The 18,773-nt window shown below is 41.0% G+C and overlaps 1 protein-coding gene across 1 annotated transcript; it reads right to left on the reverse strand.

Moving 5' to 3' along the window:
• Window positions 1–677: 677 nt before the first annotated feature.
• galnt4 (polypeptide N-acetylgalactosaminyltransferase 4) lies at window positions 678–18,557 on the reverse strand. The gene is made up of 11 exons (XM_014995177.2): window positions 18,348–18,557; window positions 14,628–15,081; window positions 10,846–11,015; window positions 8,621–8,810; window positions 8,335–8,520; window positions 8,038–8,155; window positions 6,206–6,382; window positions 4,421–4,552; window positions 3,926–4,036; window positions 2,426–2,578; window positions 678–2,297 (listed from the first exon to the last, which is right to left on the reverse strand). Exons 2-11 carry the CDS (start codon window positions 15,011–15,013, stop codon window positions 2,166–2,168), a joined length of 1,755 nt encoding a protein of 584 aa, XP_014850663.1. The 5' UTR covers window positions 15,014–15,081; window positions 18,348–18,557; the 3' UTR covers window positions 678–2,165.
• Between the last annotated feature and the right edge of the window lie 216 nt (window positions 18,558–18,773).

Genomic DNA, 18,773 nt, shown 5'->3' on the forward strand with positions numbered 1-18,773 from the left:
TGGGCACAGGGAAGGGCATGTGCATCCTTGCTTATATCCCGAGTGTTTCCGAGATGAAATGCTGACCTGTCTATTACGCACACCTTTCCTCTCGTCATTTGACCACCGCCGATAAGCAGTGGCCCCAGCGAACCTACAAACGTTAAGCGGGTGTTGAAAATGGATGGATGTCTGACTTTACAAACACTTCTGCCTCCTCGGAAAAGTCATCAAGGTCAGCAGAAGCCTTTAAGAGGAGACCTCGTTTAAATCAAGTTTACCGAAGTGGAAAAACTTGTGAAACATGCAAATCAGTGAGAGTCAGCTTGGGAATCAAGCAAATACAGACTTGTAAGCAAAATCTCCACTGATTCTTTTTTTTTTTTTTTTTTTTAAAGCCTGCTATCTGCAGCGAGTGTTATATGCTCTGCTGTCAGTAGGTGGTGGTAAACAGCTATGAATGGTGACATCCCTGTGATGTATGTGAGAGCAACAGAAATCAGCACATTTTATGCTTTTCTCTCTTTTTTGCACGTGGATGTTTTTTTGTTTTTTTTTTTGCACATGGATGCAAACCATCCAAGTGGTTTTTGGGAAGATGTGTTTTTCTTCACTGAAAAGAACTGCACACATATTAGTTTTTTTTTTTACTATGCGTGGTGTGTGCACAGTGTACAGAAGAGACGGGAAAGGCAAAATACAAATGGTATCCGTGGTTAGATTTTTATTTATTAGCCCCAGTAAACTGAATCACGTCCATCCCTTTTCCCTTTAATCCATCCGATCCATTTAAAGTGATGCAATTAACCTTTTACATTTTCAGTAGTTTCAGAGCTTTACATTAGCACTGCCCCCTTTGGTCCCTTAAACCGAGAGTTATTTACAAAGACAAACCCAACACAGAAGCCGTCGCAAATGTTTCCAACGGTACCGAGTGAATATCCGATACTCACAAAGGCAGTTAGGCTAAAACATTGGGTCAAAAAAAAAACAAAAAAAGAAACGGATACTAGCTTGCAGTCTCAACAGCAGGTGGACTGTATCTGGATCAAATCCCAACAAAACCCAAAACATTTTGTCAGGTTAGAGTCTTCTGGATGGACTTTCAAGTACAGTTCAAACACAGGAGTTTCAGAAAACAAGGCACATACAGGTGTTCCCCTTTAAGGCTTTTTTGTTTTGTTTTGTTTTTTTTGTTTTTAGAAAACATAATACAGTTTATTATTTTCCACAAAAAAAAAAAAAAATGCCCCAAAATAAATTCCACACAAGCTGGCACTTTGCATTTTGGCACACACACAAAGGGGTATTTTAGGATGACAGGTTTTCCTCAGGCGGAGCGACAGGTGAGTCGAAAGGGCATTCTCAGACGAACACAGCAGGTAAGAATAGATAACAACATTCCCGTCAAATCGCTAAGCTCTCTGGGGCGAAACGTTCCTCAGTTCCAGAACTTAATGAATTCTTCAAGTCTTGTTCAGGCAGAACTCCGCTGTAAAACTGGCACCACGAGCGGGAGACAGAGTTGAGCAGCAAGTGTAGTATGACAATAGCACGCTCCCTCCTTCGTTCTCCCTTTTCCTCTCACATGACGGGGCATGTCAGGAAATCACCGGCGCGGTGCAAAATGCGGGTGACCTTACATTCCGAGCTCTTCGTTTAGCAGCCAACATCCTTACATTTTACATCATCTGACGACTGCGTACACACAAAGCAAAAGAATTGACCAGGAAGTCATGAGAAGTAAATTCCACATAAAAAATACATTGCAGTGCAGTTTGATCTTGCAGCTAATTCAAGAATTAATTGTATTAATCTTCTTGATTCTTGTGCAGAACAGTCAACTCCGTAGCAAGAAATCCCAGGTTTGTAATGTCCTCCATTATTGTTGCACAGGCACTTGAATAAAACAGTCTGGTTTTTTTTTTTGTTGTTGTTCTTTTTAAAGGGTTCGAATAAAATTGAAATTCTCAGCAACTCTGCACTCATTCAAGCAATCAGCACAGCAAATCAGTGGCTTAAAGTGACATTTTCAAGACCTTTCTGTTTGCCATTCCCAGTTCGATCCGACGCAAACGCGGAGAGCGAGGAAATCGTGGGTAACGGAAAAGCGCGCCAGTGCAGTAACTGCACAAAGGTCACAGAAGGTCACTTGAGTTTTCCTGGTAGAGTTTCAATTCCTCTTTCTACCACTCAAACTTCCACTGCTGGTTCCTGTCGGCCGGGTTGCACCGCCTCATCTGTGCGTCCGTGCGCCCCTCTGTCGTGCGGTAAGCCGTCACGCACATGTCTGAGTGAGGGTGGTAGATGGTCCCGTCCTGAAGGGAACAAAGAGAAAAGGGGCGAGGGCAGGACCAGGTAAGGATGAAAGCATCGCCTCGTATGCAGTGTGTGCAGAAATCGGTTGGAGAGACAGCAGTTATCTGCTCGAAGAACAACCCCTCACCTGTTTGAAATCCCATATGATGCTGGGAGGCTTTGCTTCCCCGTCCCGAGGACAGTGTCTCATTCCGATGGAGGTTTGTCCCTCGAGTACCTCGGCACACAGCTCCGTCACCGAGTTGAAACGGATCTCCTTCTGAGAAGTGTATTCAAAGTACTGGGGGGAAAAAAAGGAAAAAAAAAAAAAAAAGACACGCTATGTAACTATTTTACAATAGCTAAAGCATTCTCACCACGTGAGCTTTTGAACAAACTGTCGACCCGGTGAAACATGGTGGCGGCGGCGTCATGCCGTGAGGACGATTTTCTTCAGCAGGGACGACAAAGCGGACCAGAGTTCAAGTGAGGATGAAACTAGAGCTAAATGTAGGTTAAGCCTGTTATGACCTAAATCCAACTAAGAACCTGAGAAAAGATTCTAAAATTGATGTTCACAAACGCTGATGTTCGAAATCTGAACGACGTTTTAAATTTGTAACACTTAACGCTTAACTGGACGACATTTTAATTATCCAAATCAAAACACAACAGCCAAAAATAATAAAGAAAATGTAAATGAAAACCATTAAAAAAAAATGGAATTATGGACATCTCTCGAAGCAAAATTGTCCTTCAAAAAGTACTTATCCTCAGAATGGAAATTGTTGAGCTACTTTTCATTTTTGTGTGAGTAATCGAGTAACTGCTTAATTGCTTATTGCGGCAGGCTTTACGTATGGCATGTGTGTGTGTGTGTGTGTGTGTGTGTGTGTGTGTGTGTGTGTGTGTGTGTGTGTGTGTGTGTGTGTCTTTGTGACAGGTGAGCTCATCAGCAGTGAGAAGGGCTTGGCCCTCTCAATCAAACGGACATGAAGACAAACCCCAACTCTTCCCCTCGGGTGTCATTTCAACAAACTGGCCTGGCGGAACAAAAGACGCCACGCTCCCTGGGCTACCCTTTAAACAGAGGGTCAGGTAATCAATCTTCATACTTCCCCATCCTCCTCTTCACATCTCATCCATCTTTCAGGTGCGTCGAGGCCTGCGACGCTCGTTTCCAATTAAAAGGCTCACTTGTGGCGCCTCTGGTTTTGGTTTCTGACTTGTTTGTCCAGGCGGTGCCGCTCGCTTTACCTGCGAGGCTCATGTATCTTTTAAATGGAACGTGGTTCTTACGTGGGCCAGGCATGGGAGAACAGGAGGTGGGTGCTGGAGGCTTCTCGTGTTTTTATTTCACAACGGAGAGCTATTCAGACATTGATTTTCAACGCCGCATGTCTTATTTGTGACTGAGGACAATCCAAGATTTCAAGCAGGTGGAAGATACTTTTTTTTTTTTTTTTTTGTCTGATTCAAGCATTAAATAAACATGATAGACAAATCATTTGCTGGTTGACAGGATTCAGATTAAAAACTTTCTGTGAATTGACAGCACGGTGGACTTTGAGGGCGGAGTTTGAGCAGAAAACACTGATGCTCCGCTTTGCGACAGAGAGCGACAGAGAAGGGTTAAACTAATCATTACCTGGTTGCCTCCCTGGCCGTGGCAGCCAAACAGAGAAAGCTGGGCTCCAGTGGGACTGTGATCTGGAGCGTTGTAATCAAGACACTCTGATTGTAACCCCGAGCTGCGTACCTGAACAGAAAAAAAAACAAAAAAAAAACAAACAATTTTCAGTAACAATAAGAAGGCGACACTGTAGATTGACTCCTGTGATTGACTCTCTACAGGGAGGTCATACAGACAGGCCAAACACAGAGCAAAAAACAACAAAAAAAACAACAAAAAAAAAACAGGTTTCTTCCTGTTGTTTCCTTGTTTTCCAATCAGGACACACCTATCCAATCAACTACCTTCAAAAACAGTTTGTCTTAATCCCTTCGTATCTCTTACCACTAGATCTTGTGTAAAAAAAACCAAAAACAAAAAAAAAACAGTGTAAATAAAATGATACAAAGCTTCTGCTCAAACATGATAAAACATATCCTGGAATAAAACAGATGATTATCAGAGACTCACAGCCCCGTGCCAGCCTTCCCGGTCCTCAGGGACGTGTAGATCTGGGTAGATGTTCTTCAAATACCATTCGAAGCTTTTGCATTTCAGCTTGTCCCTCAGCTGCTCCCGCTGCGAGATGTCTCCGTAGTTCTCCTGTAGGGATCGGTGGTATTTGCTGTGTGTACTTTTATCTTTTGGTTTGACACAACTCAGTGTCTTCATCGACCCAAATTAACTTTTGACGTGTTCCGAACACCAGCAGGTTTTGACTCAAAATATTCAGCAGCTACCCACTAGGAAATTCCACATCAGAAGGTATTTCCTCACTCAGCATCAAAGTCCTGTCCAAATTCACACCTAATTAAACAAAAGGAAGTATTCACGAGAGGAAAATAAAAACTCTGGAAAGGTCAAGCGATACTGACTGAACGATAATGCAAACTGTAAGTCGTACTGGATGTGTAAAAGGTTTATCAAGTTAAACCTTTGAGATTTACCAGTGGTGTGTCCACTTTTGAGAGCCACTGCGTTTACCTTTCCTACTGTTTATTATTTAAAAGAAAAAGACAAAAAACAAACACGGAGATCCAGAAAGCAAATATTAACATCCTGGATATGACGGCTGAGCCGGGCGATTCTACAACTGCAATCGTTTCAGGTACTCGGGATAAACTGTGCAGGTGTGCATGAAGCCGTCGGGCTCCACCTAAAGCAATTATAACCCCCACACACGCTAATCCTTTGCTTTACCTGAGGGGGTGGAATGGGAAATCAACGTGTTGCAGAAGCACAAGGCAGATGTAGCTGCTTTGTCTAATATTTGAAGACAAGACTAAAAAGTGAAATTCGCTGGAAGGAAAACAGTGATTAATGCACAACAGCCTTCACAGTAGAGATATGCAGAAAACCCTTTAAATGTATACTTCACAGCATATTGTCGCAATTAGAAAAACCCTGTTTAATTTGAGTATATTTGTTTGATTTAAAAAAAAAAACACAAGATCATAGAAATTTAAAACTTTCTATGAATTTTTACATTGTAGTCAGTAACCTTCTGTTTTCCCAAAGGTTCAGATACAAAGAAAAAAAAAAAACGTAACTTTACCACAGGTTCCTGTAAATTTTTTTTAAAAATTAGTTAAGAGCTTTTTATTCATTTTTATCTTTTGTAGAACTCTGCGTGTTAACATCTCTCATATTCACTAGAATAGTCAAAGGGAACCACGAATGCATGTGGAAAATCTTGCAAAGTTGTTACTTGACTGATGGAATAATTGTACCCAATGAAAGTTATATAGCTATTATTACCACACCAATCAGAACCAATGGCATGTTTGGAGCTCCTTTTACAAACAGCAGGAGATCAAGTCTAGCACTGCTGTGTTCAATCTCCCCCTGACCAGGTAATTTATTGTTTGATCAAAGATCCCCAACATTAATAATATATGTTTTTTTCAGAAAGGTGTAACTGAGATTCATGAATTTTTCATGTCACCCAACTCTGAGACCTGAGAGCCACCGCACACACACACACACACACACACACACACACACCTGCGCACGCCCATGCAGATACCCAGGCCTGACCTGGTGAGGCAGACGGGGTGAGATCACATGCTGGCCGGTGAATTATATCAAATTAAACATCAAAATCTGACGTCAAGCGTAAGAACATTAACATGCTGCTGCAAAGTAGACCGAGGATCACTTGCAGCCTTCTATCCAGCGACAGCTGAACAAATATTAGCTAAAGGTTAAATATTACAAGGAAATATATTAGAAATATTTTGAATTTGAGAGTCAGACCTTTCTGGCTGGAGGGTTCCTGTTGTAGAAGTGCTGTTTGTAGGAGCCCATCCAGACCTCCGCGGCCCGCACGGTATTCTGGAGGAAGTTGGGTCGAGCGTATGGGGCCTTTTTAGGGAACACGTGGCCAACGTGGGAGCAGGGATGGATCTCCAGACTGCCGCCGCACTGCCACACCTGTGGGTGCCAGAAAAGAAAGACAATGTAGTCGGAAAAATAGCTGTCTGTTCATTCTAAAATTATCATTTAAAAATGTTTTATTATCTTTGTCTATTTTTTATTTTATTCACAAGCACTTTGTTTTTGATAATGTTTTTAAAATTATAAATATTGTAAATTTTTAGTTTTTTTTTTCCTTTTATCAGATATGCCTCCAGAATCGGCTGCTTTCCAGCTCAAAATCCTGAGATACAAAAAAAAAAGCAATCCCTGATTTGCATTGGAACACAGTGAGATCTTCTACCATTTCCTTGATCTTGTAGTGATAAATTCTTCTGAACAAATGTGTTAAAATGCTCTCTATCATCAATTCGTCGGAAAATCGCCCCCTGCTTTGGAGTTTTAGCAACATGGTTTACAGGATTGATGTGTGCTATTTGAATGTATCACAGAAGTATCAAAAAAACAAAACAAGAAAAAAAAAAGACTCAAAATGAAAAGAACTTCTCAACAGCATCATTATTGTTTGTTTATAACCAAATGGACAAAAACGGCAGTCGTTTCAGCAGGCTTTTTTTCACTGTGCTTTGTTGTTCTTTAACACTCCAGAATAGAGTCAAAAAACCAATTCAAAACACATCAAATATGCATAGCAACAAGTCCCAGAGGGCGGCATTTTCTTCTTCACATACATATCACCTCACTCATTCATCTTCACAGCGAGGGAGGATACCGCCACAATTTCGCAAGCGGCCTGAAATCTTTACTTTTCGGGCTGACTCATATATTTCAAGAGCAAGGCGAAATTATAATGCCATTAACTTTCAGAGGCCAGACCTCACTGTGATCCAATACTAACATGAATCTTTCTAACACCGACGCAGCAGCGACTGTTAGTGTTCATACTGATGAATCATGGACTTACAATTGAAACCGGGAGTTTAGATGGACTGTGTGAAACGAGACACGGCCAATGCATTCGCACGGTTCGAAATTCAATCAGAATAAAGTTTTCTTCTTTTTTTAGGTCACTTAAGATTACCAAAATGCAAAGAAGGAGTTTTCAGTTTCATTTGTTGTTTACATGAATTCATTTAGTATTTGCAAGAATTATCCTTTAATTGATTTTTACAACAGTTTGCTGGACTTTTGATTCATTCTTCCAGATGGAACAGATGGAACTGAAGTAGGTTTTTAGACTACCTTGCTTGAACAACTCTTCTTTTTTTTAAGCTCTGCCCAAAAAAAAAGGATTTGTGCTTGCAACTCCAAAGCATTAAATTGTTGTATTTATATCAATTTGTAACTAAATTGGTTGTATCCCTAGTGTCAATTTGAGATTTAAAGACCCATTTACACTCAACCAAAAACTTTAAACTGATGCCTCGAGACACTGGATCGATATTTTCCAAATTGTTTAAAGCCACAGCATTCCTGTCGTGCATTTATGCGTTTGAAGACAATCGTGCAGCTTTGTCTCATTAGCCTGGCATTTGGAAAATGGAAATGCTTTAGGTACACTTAACTGACTGAAAATAGGAAAAGTTAAGTCTGAATTAGCATCAGACAGGAAGCAAAAAGTTCCATCTGGTTTCAGCTGTATTCATCAAAAAGATGGTCCTCACTCTCAAATAGCAATGGTTGTTTACACTTATCTAGAAAACATAACTCACTCTGAAAGAAAGCTCCAGGTTTTCTCCTCCCCACACCTCCATGCCCATGTCATATGTGCCGAGGTATTCAAAAAAGGCTTTGCTCACAGCAAATAATCCACCTGCCATAGTTGGAGACCTGTTAGGAGACACATATATTTGTTTGCGTATAATTTAAAAAAAAAAAAAAAAAAGTTAGTACTGTGTGCTTCCTTGAGGTTTTAAAAAGCAGATCTCTGCCTTTTTCATATGCCGTTGTGATGAAATAATTGTGTATGCGAGTATTAGCCTTTTGAAAGGCCCTGTGCTCGATCTAACCTGATGGGCTCAGTGCGAGACTTTCGCTTCTGGCGTTCCGCTTCAGGAACAGAGTGCCACTGAAAGGTGAGTCTCCAGTCAAAGCCTCCAATCATCGGCTCGTCTGTCTGCATGTAAAACTCAAAGTTGTTCCAGTCAATGGTGTCGATCACAGGGCAGACGATGGTGCTGGCGTTCTGAGCGATCCTACATGACATGGCAAGAAAATACGATTTCAGTTCAGGAAATAGTTCAATAATTTGTCTTTAAACTTCTCAGAGAGATCCAGCTCAACTTCATCGGTTACCTTTCCAGCAGGGGCTCGATCCAGCCGGGGACACACTCGCAGTGGCAATCGAGAAATGTCAGGACATCCCCCGTAGCGTAGGTGGCGCCGATGAGGCGCGCGCGTACCAGCCCTTCCCTTTTGTTTGTGCGAATGAGCCGCACGCGTTGCAGATTACTGATGTACTCAGCAAGCTGGGATTTCAGGTAGCCTGTTAAAAACAACAAAAAAAAGGTCTATCATTAAAGTCACTTCTTTTTATGCTACTTTTTTTAAACACGGACTTCAACTGTAGCATTTAATTTTAGATGATTGATATACTTATGTCTCCTAGCATTAAGGAACACTGCAAACCCCAACATAGCTATTTCAAAAAGCATAAAGTACCACAAACAATACTTTAAGTTCTCATTATTTGTTTGTATTTTTCTTCTAAATAGACACATTTTCTTGTAGAACGTTTTGAGCAGCAGTTTTCCTGGCCTTCTTGATTATCTTTTTTTATTTTTTTACTGTTTTACATGTTTTTTTTTTAATACCTGACTCTTTTTAGAAACGTTTACTTTTGTCTCAAAAGACATTTAAACAGACCTACAAATTGTTTAAGCAACCAGTTATTTTAAAGTAGTTCTGTAGTGACACTATGGGTCCCCTGACTGTCACACCAAAATGCTTAAAAGTTAGTCAGTGGGTCCCATCAGGACACTGGGCAGCTATCTGCCATTACAAGCATAAAACTACTCAATTCCTTTGAGCTTAGGAGCCTTTTTTGAGCAAGAATATGTTACAAATATGAGAAGTGACACAACAAAGAAAACACAAAACAGAAAATCTCCAAAGAGTTTTAAATGTCCAAAAAAAAAAAAGACTATTAGAAAGACTTGGAAATAATCAATCAATTCCAATTTCATACTGCAAAGAAGTCAACCTTAGTACAAGAAACTTCAAATTGCATCCTTCATCATTCATGCTTCCATGAGCTGTTTTACCTCATCCAGACTAAGCCAAAAAGCAATTTGTACATGTCAAAAAGCTCAAAAGACTCAAGAGCTAAGAACTAATCCTAGATGATTTTTGAAAATACCACCAACTCCACTTGTTACATACTTGTCACATGGAATGAGACATGTGCGTCAATACTGACTTAAAAAATAAACACGAAAGACTTACTGGGGTTACTTATTATTTCATGCCCATCTGTGCAAAAATAGGATTAGGATACACCCTGTCTGGTTGGTTGGAAAACTGAAGAAAAAGTATTTAATGTGTGAGTCAATTTCCCCCTGCAGTATAAATTTTTTGACTCCGGAGTGGCATGTCTAGCACTCAGCTTTGGTAACATTGGTTAGAGGTGGCGGAAACGATGTCATAGTGGCTCAGCGCTCCCTGAAGTCATCATTATGGTGTAATGTCTCCGACAGACTAGACCAGCTGGGTTCTAATACTAATTCCATTAGGACAGACAGACGTCCAGCTCTTCCTATATCCAGTTTCGGACATGAAGTCGGATCATCCCCAGAGTTAGCGCATGTCTGCTGAAAGCAGATATTCCACTCACTGATGAAATCTGCGTGAGGAAGCTAAAAGCTCTGTAAAAGCCAGAGAGTACACTTACACCGAATAGCAATTATGTCTCAGAAACTCCACCCTGGGTCAAGCATACTCAACACTGAAAGTTTGACTCATTTCACACTATCTTGTTGTCGTAGATTTGACCTGACATAGGAGACGGCTATCAAAACAAAACCACACATTTGCAGAAAGCATGAAACCCAGAGAACGGGGCAAGTCGAGGCTGGAGCCGAGAGCTGCGGTAAAATAAATAACTCTGCAAAAGCTGCTCAGTTCAAATATGCACCACGGTATGTTTTTAATGCCATGCCCTGCACCTCATTCTCATTAAATTTTATTGACTTCTGTCAGAAGATAGTCTTGTAGTTACGTTTGGAATTGACAGAAACTTGCAAAAGTGTCATAAGCCTTTTTGAAGAGGCGTTAAATACAAACACACTTTGCATTTTTCAGATTTTTTTTTCCTTCCATCCCACAATTACGAGGCATTTCGAGTAGATCTATCACAAAGAAACCCAATAACATGCATAAAATTTGTGGTTGTGATCTGACGATAGGAGTTTCGAAGACTTCTCCGAGACAGCGTACGCAGGAGCATTTCACTTGGAGCTACTCCTTGAACTCCAGCATCTCAGTCAGCAAAACAACCCGATGGTTCGTTGTGTGTGTCAGACCTCTGTCACTGAAGTCATCGATTAGGATGATCTCCTTCAACAGGATGGCCGGCGTGGTCTCCAGCACGCTGTGAATTGTCCTCAGCAGAGTGGACCAGGCCTCATTGTAGAAGGCGATGATCACAGAGGTGGTGGGTAAATGTCGGTAGTCAAACTTCTTAGCCCGGCATCTGAGGTACGCATGTGGAGAGGAGGACAGAGTTCACATAAGCCATAATATATACATCTTCAGAGTGTATTTACAAAGTATCAGCACGCTCCATTTTTTCCCCCCCCTTTTCTTTTTAGTGTCTTTGCTCGGGAGGAGAAGATGTCTGGTCTTAACCCAGATGGAAGTCATTAAAACTATAAGGAGTTGCAGAAATATGGATGTTGGTAAGCAACATACCGCTCCGGTACTTTGGGAGAGAGAAGGGGAATGAGTGCAAACAGAGAGATGAGAAAGAGTCAAAAAGATCAGAGGGAGCGGGAATAAAACCGAATCGGTAAAGAAAAAAAAAAAAAGTGAAATGATTTAATTTGAAAGATCAGAGAATGAGAACAAAGTGAGGGATTTGGAAAGAAAACGGATGTTTTACTGTCTGTTTTATGGATGTGATGTGAATGCAAGAGTTTAAGGGACTCGTAAAGACTGAAAGAAGCTGGGGGGATAACTTACTAACCAATTAAAACGTAAAATTGTAGCAAATAATTAAGCAAACACCAAGAGACTGCTTTAAGTTGTAAAGAGGGGACAGCAGTTGTAAAATGAGATAATTAATCTTGTTTTTCTGTCTCATGAAATCAGTTGCATGCAAAAAAAAAGAACGAAAAAAACACTCCAGCTTCTGCCTACAAACGTATTTCCACTATCTGTGCATATAATCAGTAAATAATTTATATTCTTATTAAAAGTTGTTATTTTATGAGCAGACTGGGCTGTTTTTCAGCCTCGGCACGCCGAAGTGCGGTGCCGCTCTGGCAGAGACATCCACCTCAAAAGGTAAATGCTAAGCAGTAAGTAATGCTAAGTGGGACTGCGACGGCAGCATTTGCTGCTTTTCATGCACAAGAGGCATTGTGACTTTTAAAGGTCAGAGTTTTAGTACTCTACCACTTTATAGGTATGCGATCAATCTCAGTAGGTGCAGCAGGTAAAAAAATACAACTGATAACTTCTGTCTTAACACTATAAATGAAGCACCTTTCAGGGCAAAGACTAATAAGTGTTGGCTTTCGAAGCCTTTCAGCAGTCCGAACAGTTATTCATTCATCCATTTTCTTCTACTTAATTCACTATCAGGTCGTGGGGGACAAGCTGCTTGAGAAGAGCAGCCCAGACCTCCGTCTCCCCGGTCACTTGGACCAGATATTCCGATGGAATCCCAAGGCGTTCCCAGGCCGGCCGAGAAATGTTAGTCTCTCCAGAGTGTCCTGCTGGGTCTTCCTCTGGGTCTCGGTCCAGTGGGACGTGCCCTGAACACCTCACCAGGAAGGCACCCAGGAAGCATCCTAACTAGATGCCCGAAGCGCCTCGACTGGCTCCTCTCGATATGGAGGAGCAGTGGCTCTACTCTGTGTCCCTCCAGGACGACGTTCGGCATGATGGATTATGTTCTGAGTCAAAATAACGTAGGTCCGAAATGATTCATTGGACTTACTGTGATGGATCTGTTGAGATAATCGTCAACTGATTCTGTTAATCGATTAACCATTAAAGGAGAATACACACTCTAAAGGCCAAATGGTGAAAAAACTACAGACTCAACGCAGCAACTAAGCCAAAACTGTACAAAAAACACACATTTTATATCATGTAATAAGGCTGAACTAATTAAACAGAGTAATTGCGATGAATTGATTGTTACTGTTGATGTTAGAAATATATTTTTTTTACTTGCAGATGCATCCTTTGCCGCAAGTAATCAAGCTAAAATGACGCCTTCTCTATGTGACAAAATAAAAAGTTTATTTTCTTGTTTAACAAAATGGAATTGAAATATTTGTTTGCTTGCATTTTTAATGCATTTCTAATACTGCATAAATACGGCTTGGTTAAATTAAAAATCTGCAGAATGTGCCAATTGCTTACATGATTAATTGCAGCTTTAAAAACTGTATGTATGTATATGGGATTTTTTTATTATTATTTCCAAGAACTATTTAAAGAGCTTCAGCTTGGTTGTAAAATAAAATAACTTTACAAAGTGTTGGTAAGAAATCAGTCCACCTATTGTCCATAAAACGAGTCTGTGGACAAGTTTAGATTTTTTTAAACACAGACCAGGGGAGCGTTGTTGTGTATTCTGTCACATCCACAAAGAAATCTCATGAGTCTCTTGGGAACTCCTACAAGCCAAAACTATACACCCACCTATGCGTGCTAATTCTCTTCAGACGTATTTCTTCTACTCTCCTACCCGCATCAGGTACTCAAATATGTATTAAAACTCTGACAAGGGATAAAAGTGCACCTGCTAAATGGCAAGTCAGCAGTTTCTCAGGACATGAGTCATTCTTTGTTCGAGAGAGATTGTTTCTCCCAGGACTACTTGCTTGTGTTTGATAGGGATATCTCTCATATCAGCACTATCTCCAAGTTAAGCACAGTGTGAAGTGAACCTCCCACATAGTTTCCTCAAACTGATGAGGTGAAAAGAAAAAGGTTTCTTTTCAGTCCTTTTTTTTTTTTTTGGTGGGAGGAGGGGTGGTTATACAGGTATCACAGTGGAATAGGGGGTTTATTTCTTTTTCACTGAGGCCAACACTGTTTAAAAGATCTGTGGAGGTAAGATCTAAGTATAACAGAAACTCCACCATCCGTTCCACCTACATCTGGCTTTCATTAGCGACAGAAGCCAGCGAAGCCAGGCGGAAGGGGAAACTCCTAATAAAAAGGTGTTGCACTCTGTGTTTTATCACAGGTGTCGAGCTAAGAATAACTGAGGATGGAGTAAATGTATTCAGACAACTTTAATCCGGCTTCAGAAACCTCTGTGGTACATCTCAGGAGCCGCCAGCATTGTTTCAACTTGTCAATGGAAAAACCGATTCCAGGGAAAGCCAGGTTCTGGCCAGAGGCAAAAGAACACTTGTGCCGTCATACAGGGTCTTCTCTGGCCTGGGGAACCGAGGCCAATTAAACTTACACTGGGAAAGTTTAATAATGCAGTAGTCCGACTTCATCGGCATCAGTTTCCTAACTGATTTCTAATTCTCTGTTGTTTTAAAGCCTGCTAATAATAATTTCAGCGCTTCAAAATATAAAGTATTATTATTATTAGTAGTAGTGGTTTTATTATTATTAAATCTAAAGATTTCAAATCACAGACAGTTAAAAGGTAACAACTCTGTTGGACTTTCTTCAGTCTTTCTGTTACCTGATCAAAGTCTTGCTTTCTCTACATCTTCACTCACAGCCTGAATGAACAGCAAGCTTGTCTCAAGATGTAATAAAATAAAAAAAAAGAAGGTTTCATTTTACGCTGAAAATTATTTAATTAAACCAGACTTTACTGACAACTCAATAATTTATGCTTTCTAGTCTGGGGTCCATTTCATAGACTTTTTTCTTTTTATTTTTGCTGTGGTTGTTTGAAAACAAAATATTAAAACTCGACCCTCGTTACTGACTCCATCAAGTCTTCACTGGGCTTAGCAGGAAGTGTGCACCTTAATTAAATTCTCATAAAACCTGATGAAAGGGTAAACTTTGCCTGTGTTTAGTCCTACTTGTCCCTCATCACCACTCAGCGGGCAACATTTCAAATTAAGAGGTGATTCTGGTCTTCTAACCTACTCACTCATTCATTCTGTGGTCCTGGATGTGCCGATGGAGGGAGATCTTGTCGCTGACGTAAATGTTAATGGCGTACCGCTCCACGCTCTCCTCTTCCTGCTTCTTCTCTTCGGGACTGAGGTTGAGGTGGGTGGCCCGGCCCCACTCCCCCGGCGCGTTGGCGTCTGCTGGAGGCTTAACATAGACGGGCCTGGCCAGCTGCCCGTCTATCCCGCTCTCTTCTAAAGCCAGCTGCCTGGCCTGGAGGTTTTGCTCCTCCTCATCTTCTCCTGCAGAGGAAGACGACGGGAAAGAGGCTCGTTCCAGCAGAAGATACCCCAGCCACAGCAGCCACAGCAAGAGGCCGGCCTTGGCCAACACGGCCAGCTTTCTGGAGCAGCGCCCCCTCATGACGGCGAGCGACCGCAGAGGCAACCGTGACGGGCTGAGCTTCAGGGTGTCCGTAAGGACACAACCATCTGACGGAAAGGAAAGAAAAAGAAAATAAAAAGCTGAATGGAAATATTTTACACACATTTATTACACCTGACAGATGCGGAAAAACGGATAAAAGAACAAAACGCTTTTCCCCCCCAGAAAGATTAGGTCTCTTTCTAATTTCACACACGCCTTGGGGACACAGCTCAAATCGAGCCAACCAGCAGTAATCAACATCGACATCATAAACGTAATCGCGCGCTCGGGGCAGGACTAAAGTGCTCATTAAGTAGAAATTGCACAGATGGAAGAGGCTGAATGATGGTGGAGACTACAGCGATGCGGCGAACAAATCGAGTGTGCGATACACCCCAATGAGAAATAGTGTTTGCCAGCCTGATGAACTTCATTATATTGATGCAGCTAGAACCACAGGACCTCACAGCAAGGCTCCACAAAAACGGGTAGAAAATAGCACAGTTTTGATCTATCACCTAAGGTTTCTAATCATCCTATTCAAGCTTTCCCCCAACAGGGATTAAGCGGTTATTATTGTAATTCGTGTCAGCGTCATTACTAAAAAGTACTTCACAGGCTAGAAGTCGCTTGTGAAAAAGCTCATATGTTGTTTTTTTTTTTGTTTTTTCAATTTGAAACTGTCCACGAGATCTATGAAAAGATTTTGACTAAACTCGTTATTTACTTGTTTGAATTTGAGTAAAGATTTGGAAAACCACAACAGATTTTTTTTTTTTTGCTTATGAAATGTATCTATAAGCAGGCCTACAACATCACAGAACCTCCACTACATCCACTGATGGCATGAAGCGTTTTCCCACATATTTTCTCCTGTTTGGTGTTTCAAATCGGACGGACGGGTGATATTTGTTTCCAAAAAACTCAACCTTCGTCTCCCCTGACCAAAAGGTGGGACTGTATATGTATGAACATTCAAGAAAGTAGCTATTTTCATGCACACTCTAACTGATTCGGGCAGCTCAAAATATGTTTGTCTAACTGTATTGGCATGTTTTCCTGTCTTTCCCATTTTTAAGAGTGTGTAAGACAAAACGATTGTGTCACATAAAAGCAGAAATTACAAAAAAAAAAAAACATAAAGTTGCACTTCTTGTTTGAGATACACCGACAATTTTGCAAAAAAAAAAAGTTTGCTTCCAGCTGTATTTAAGACATTGCAATGGTCGCCAGAATATTCTCAGATAGAAGATTGCAGGTTCAGCCTCTCCAACTCTTTTCTTTTGAAATGCAGCAAAATCTCTCAAATCCGTCGACCTTATTGTGTCAGGGCCGAGCGAGGCTTCTGTTTGAATTCAGAATTTTTTTTTTTTTAAAACCGAACCTAGTGTAGAGTTTCTCTTTTAGTCCACGGAGCCAAAAGGTAAAGACCACGGAAAATATTTGCAAAAGGACAAATCTTCTTTTGCTAATTAAAAGCAGGATTAGCTCGAGTTTGTGAAGGAAAACACCGAGTAATTTTAGACGTCCACGCCTGACGGATGAGCTTAATGTACCAAAGAGTAAAAGAAGGTTGGAGTAAAAAAGAAAAAAAAAAATGGCCCACTTAGTTGGTTGACACTGAACTGAAAGTAATCACATAATTGGCTTGCATTAATATTAAAGCAGGCTGACATTTACTGTTGTGCTAGCCACTGCCAGGCAGGCTTAGTGGTAGTACTGATGCATGCACTGCACAAGCCAAAAGTGCTTCCCTTTTTTTGCACAGAAGAGCCCAGCAGTTTCCTATTTCCACGAGAGACAAATTAAATAGTCAGAATCGTTTGCTTTGTTGTGGTTTCAAACTAAGAGCGCCAATTAGAATGAAAATTGTAAAAGGCTGCTATGTGAGCGCTGACTGAGCCGTGATACAAACGGAGCTTAATTTTCTCTAGTCCTTTAAGGCGGCGGCAGCGCAGCCCTTTCTCTCCAGTCTGGACTCTGGCCAGAGGACTCTGGACTCCTGAGGTTTCAAAATGGAGACGCCTGCAAACAAAACCCCCTTTTATTGGCCGTCCATCACACCTTCCACCCTCTCCCTGAATCCGATAGCCACACCGGGGAGCTTTCTGTAAGAGAGCAGCGGGATGCAGCTTTAATCCTGACCCACTTTTTTTTTTTTTTTTTTTTTGATTTTGTTAAAAATGTCAGAAAACCGGATAGACATGTGTTAACGCTTCCACTCGCTTCCTGCGATGAGAGAAACTGAAGGCCTTGATTTTGGATTTTACAACCTGACATTATAGAAAATCCCCACCACACACACACTCACAAACACACACACGTACACCAGCTTTTCCTAGTTAGCCTGGAATGAACAGTATGTGTGGCACATGAAATGTCTATGGCTCATTTATCCTTCATCAGTCAAGAGGAGAAAGACAAACAGCTATAAAGGGCGTCATATCCGTGAAGAAAACACCAGTGGAACAGGTTGCACGAGCAGCAGCTGACAGGAAGGCATGTGTCTCTCACACACACCCTGGCTGGCCTTTTTCCTTTTTTTTCTTCTTTTTTTTTAAGACTTTTGGAGAAATGGATCACAGATATACTATATATTTTGACGACACAAACAGGTCTGACCTGATCTCAATAAAGTGATGAGAGTCACTTTATTGCTGAATAAAGTGACTCTCATCTTAAAGAGATTAAAATAAACCCAAACAAATATGTGACACATACATTCATTCATGGTAAAATGCTCTTTAATTTTGAGTCCCGTTTTGTCAGCCCGGCACCCATCAAATCGTGCAATCACGCTCTTATTGTTTCTTGCTCGTTTCTGTTGCATTGCAATGGATTCAAGGGGGACGTGGTGGAAGAAGAGGAAGAGACAGACTAAACGAATGAGAGAGCAGTCCAGCTGCGGTCTCAACAAACAGCTCAGCAACAGGTCCAGAGATCTGTCAGACTAAATCACTGTTACGATCCCAATTTGTCTGAGTCACAGGGAGAAAGAAAAGCGATAAGGAGCAAACTTTGACTGTTCGCTACGTTAACGATCACCGTCGCTGCAGATCTATAAGAAGATCATCAGCAGAAGTGATGCGGAAGCGAAACGTTTAATGTAGAGTTTGCAAAAAATCCTTCAGGGCTATTTCCAGTAATGCTTACCTCCTTCCCTTACGCTCTTCCACTATAAAAACTTTATAACTTAGCGAAAGAAAAAAGAAGAAGAAGTTTAACGACGTTGAGAGGGAAACTTGTAGCAAACTTAATATAATGAAGGTGAGAGTTGGGAGGGGGGGGGGTAAAAAGTGGTTTCTGTTCAAAGAAGACGGGCTCAGCTTACCTTCTCGGATAGGTTACATTTCTCAGAGTGTCTCCGAAGTCGATAAGGCCGCTTTTCTGTCCGCCTGCCTGCGGTCGTCTTCCAGTTAAACCGCTGGCGTGCAGATGTCAGCATACCCACATCCTCTCCTCCGAACAGGGCTCTGTTGCTCTCCCTGACCTGCCTGTGGCGAAAGGCTCGCGAAGTCCACACAGGTTCCGATGTGACCTTTCAAAATAAAAGCCTAATTGTATTTACATTAACCCTGAGCAGTAATTGATTATTTTTTTTTTACCAGAAATATTAAGTCGTAAGATTACAGGGGATTATTATTATTATTATTATTATTATTATTATTATTATTATTATTATTATTATTATTATTATTATTATTATTATTATTATTATTATTATTATTGGCTCGAAACGTTTTCATGTAAATTTATT

The sequence above is a fragment of the Poecilia mexicana genome, unplaced genomic scaffold (assembly GCF_051168715.1).
Source record: "Poecilia mexicana isolate PSO_F unplaced genomic scaffold, ASM5116871v1 scaffold_11, whole genome shotgun sequence".
Classification (NCBI taxonomy): domain Eukaryota; kingdom Metazoa; phylum Chordata; class Actinopteri; order Cyprinodontiformes; family Poeciliidae; genus Poecilia; species Poecilia mexicana.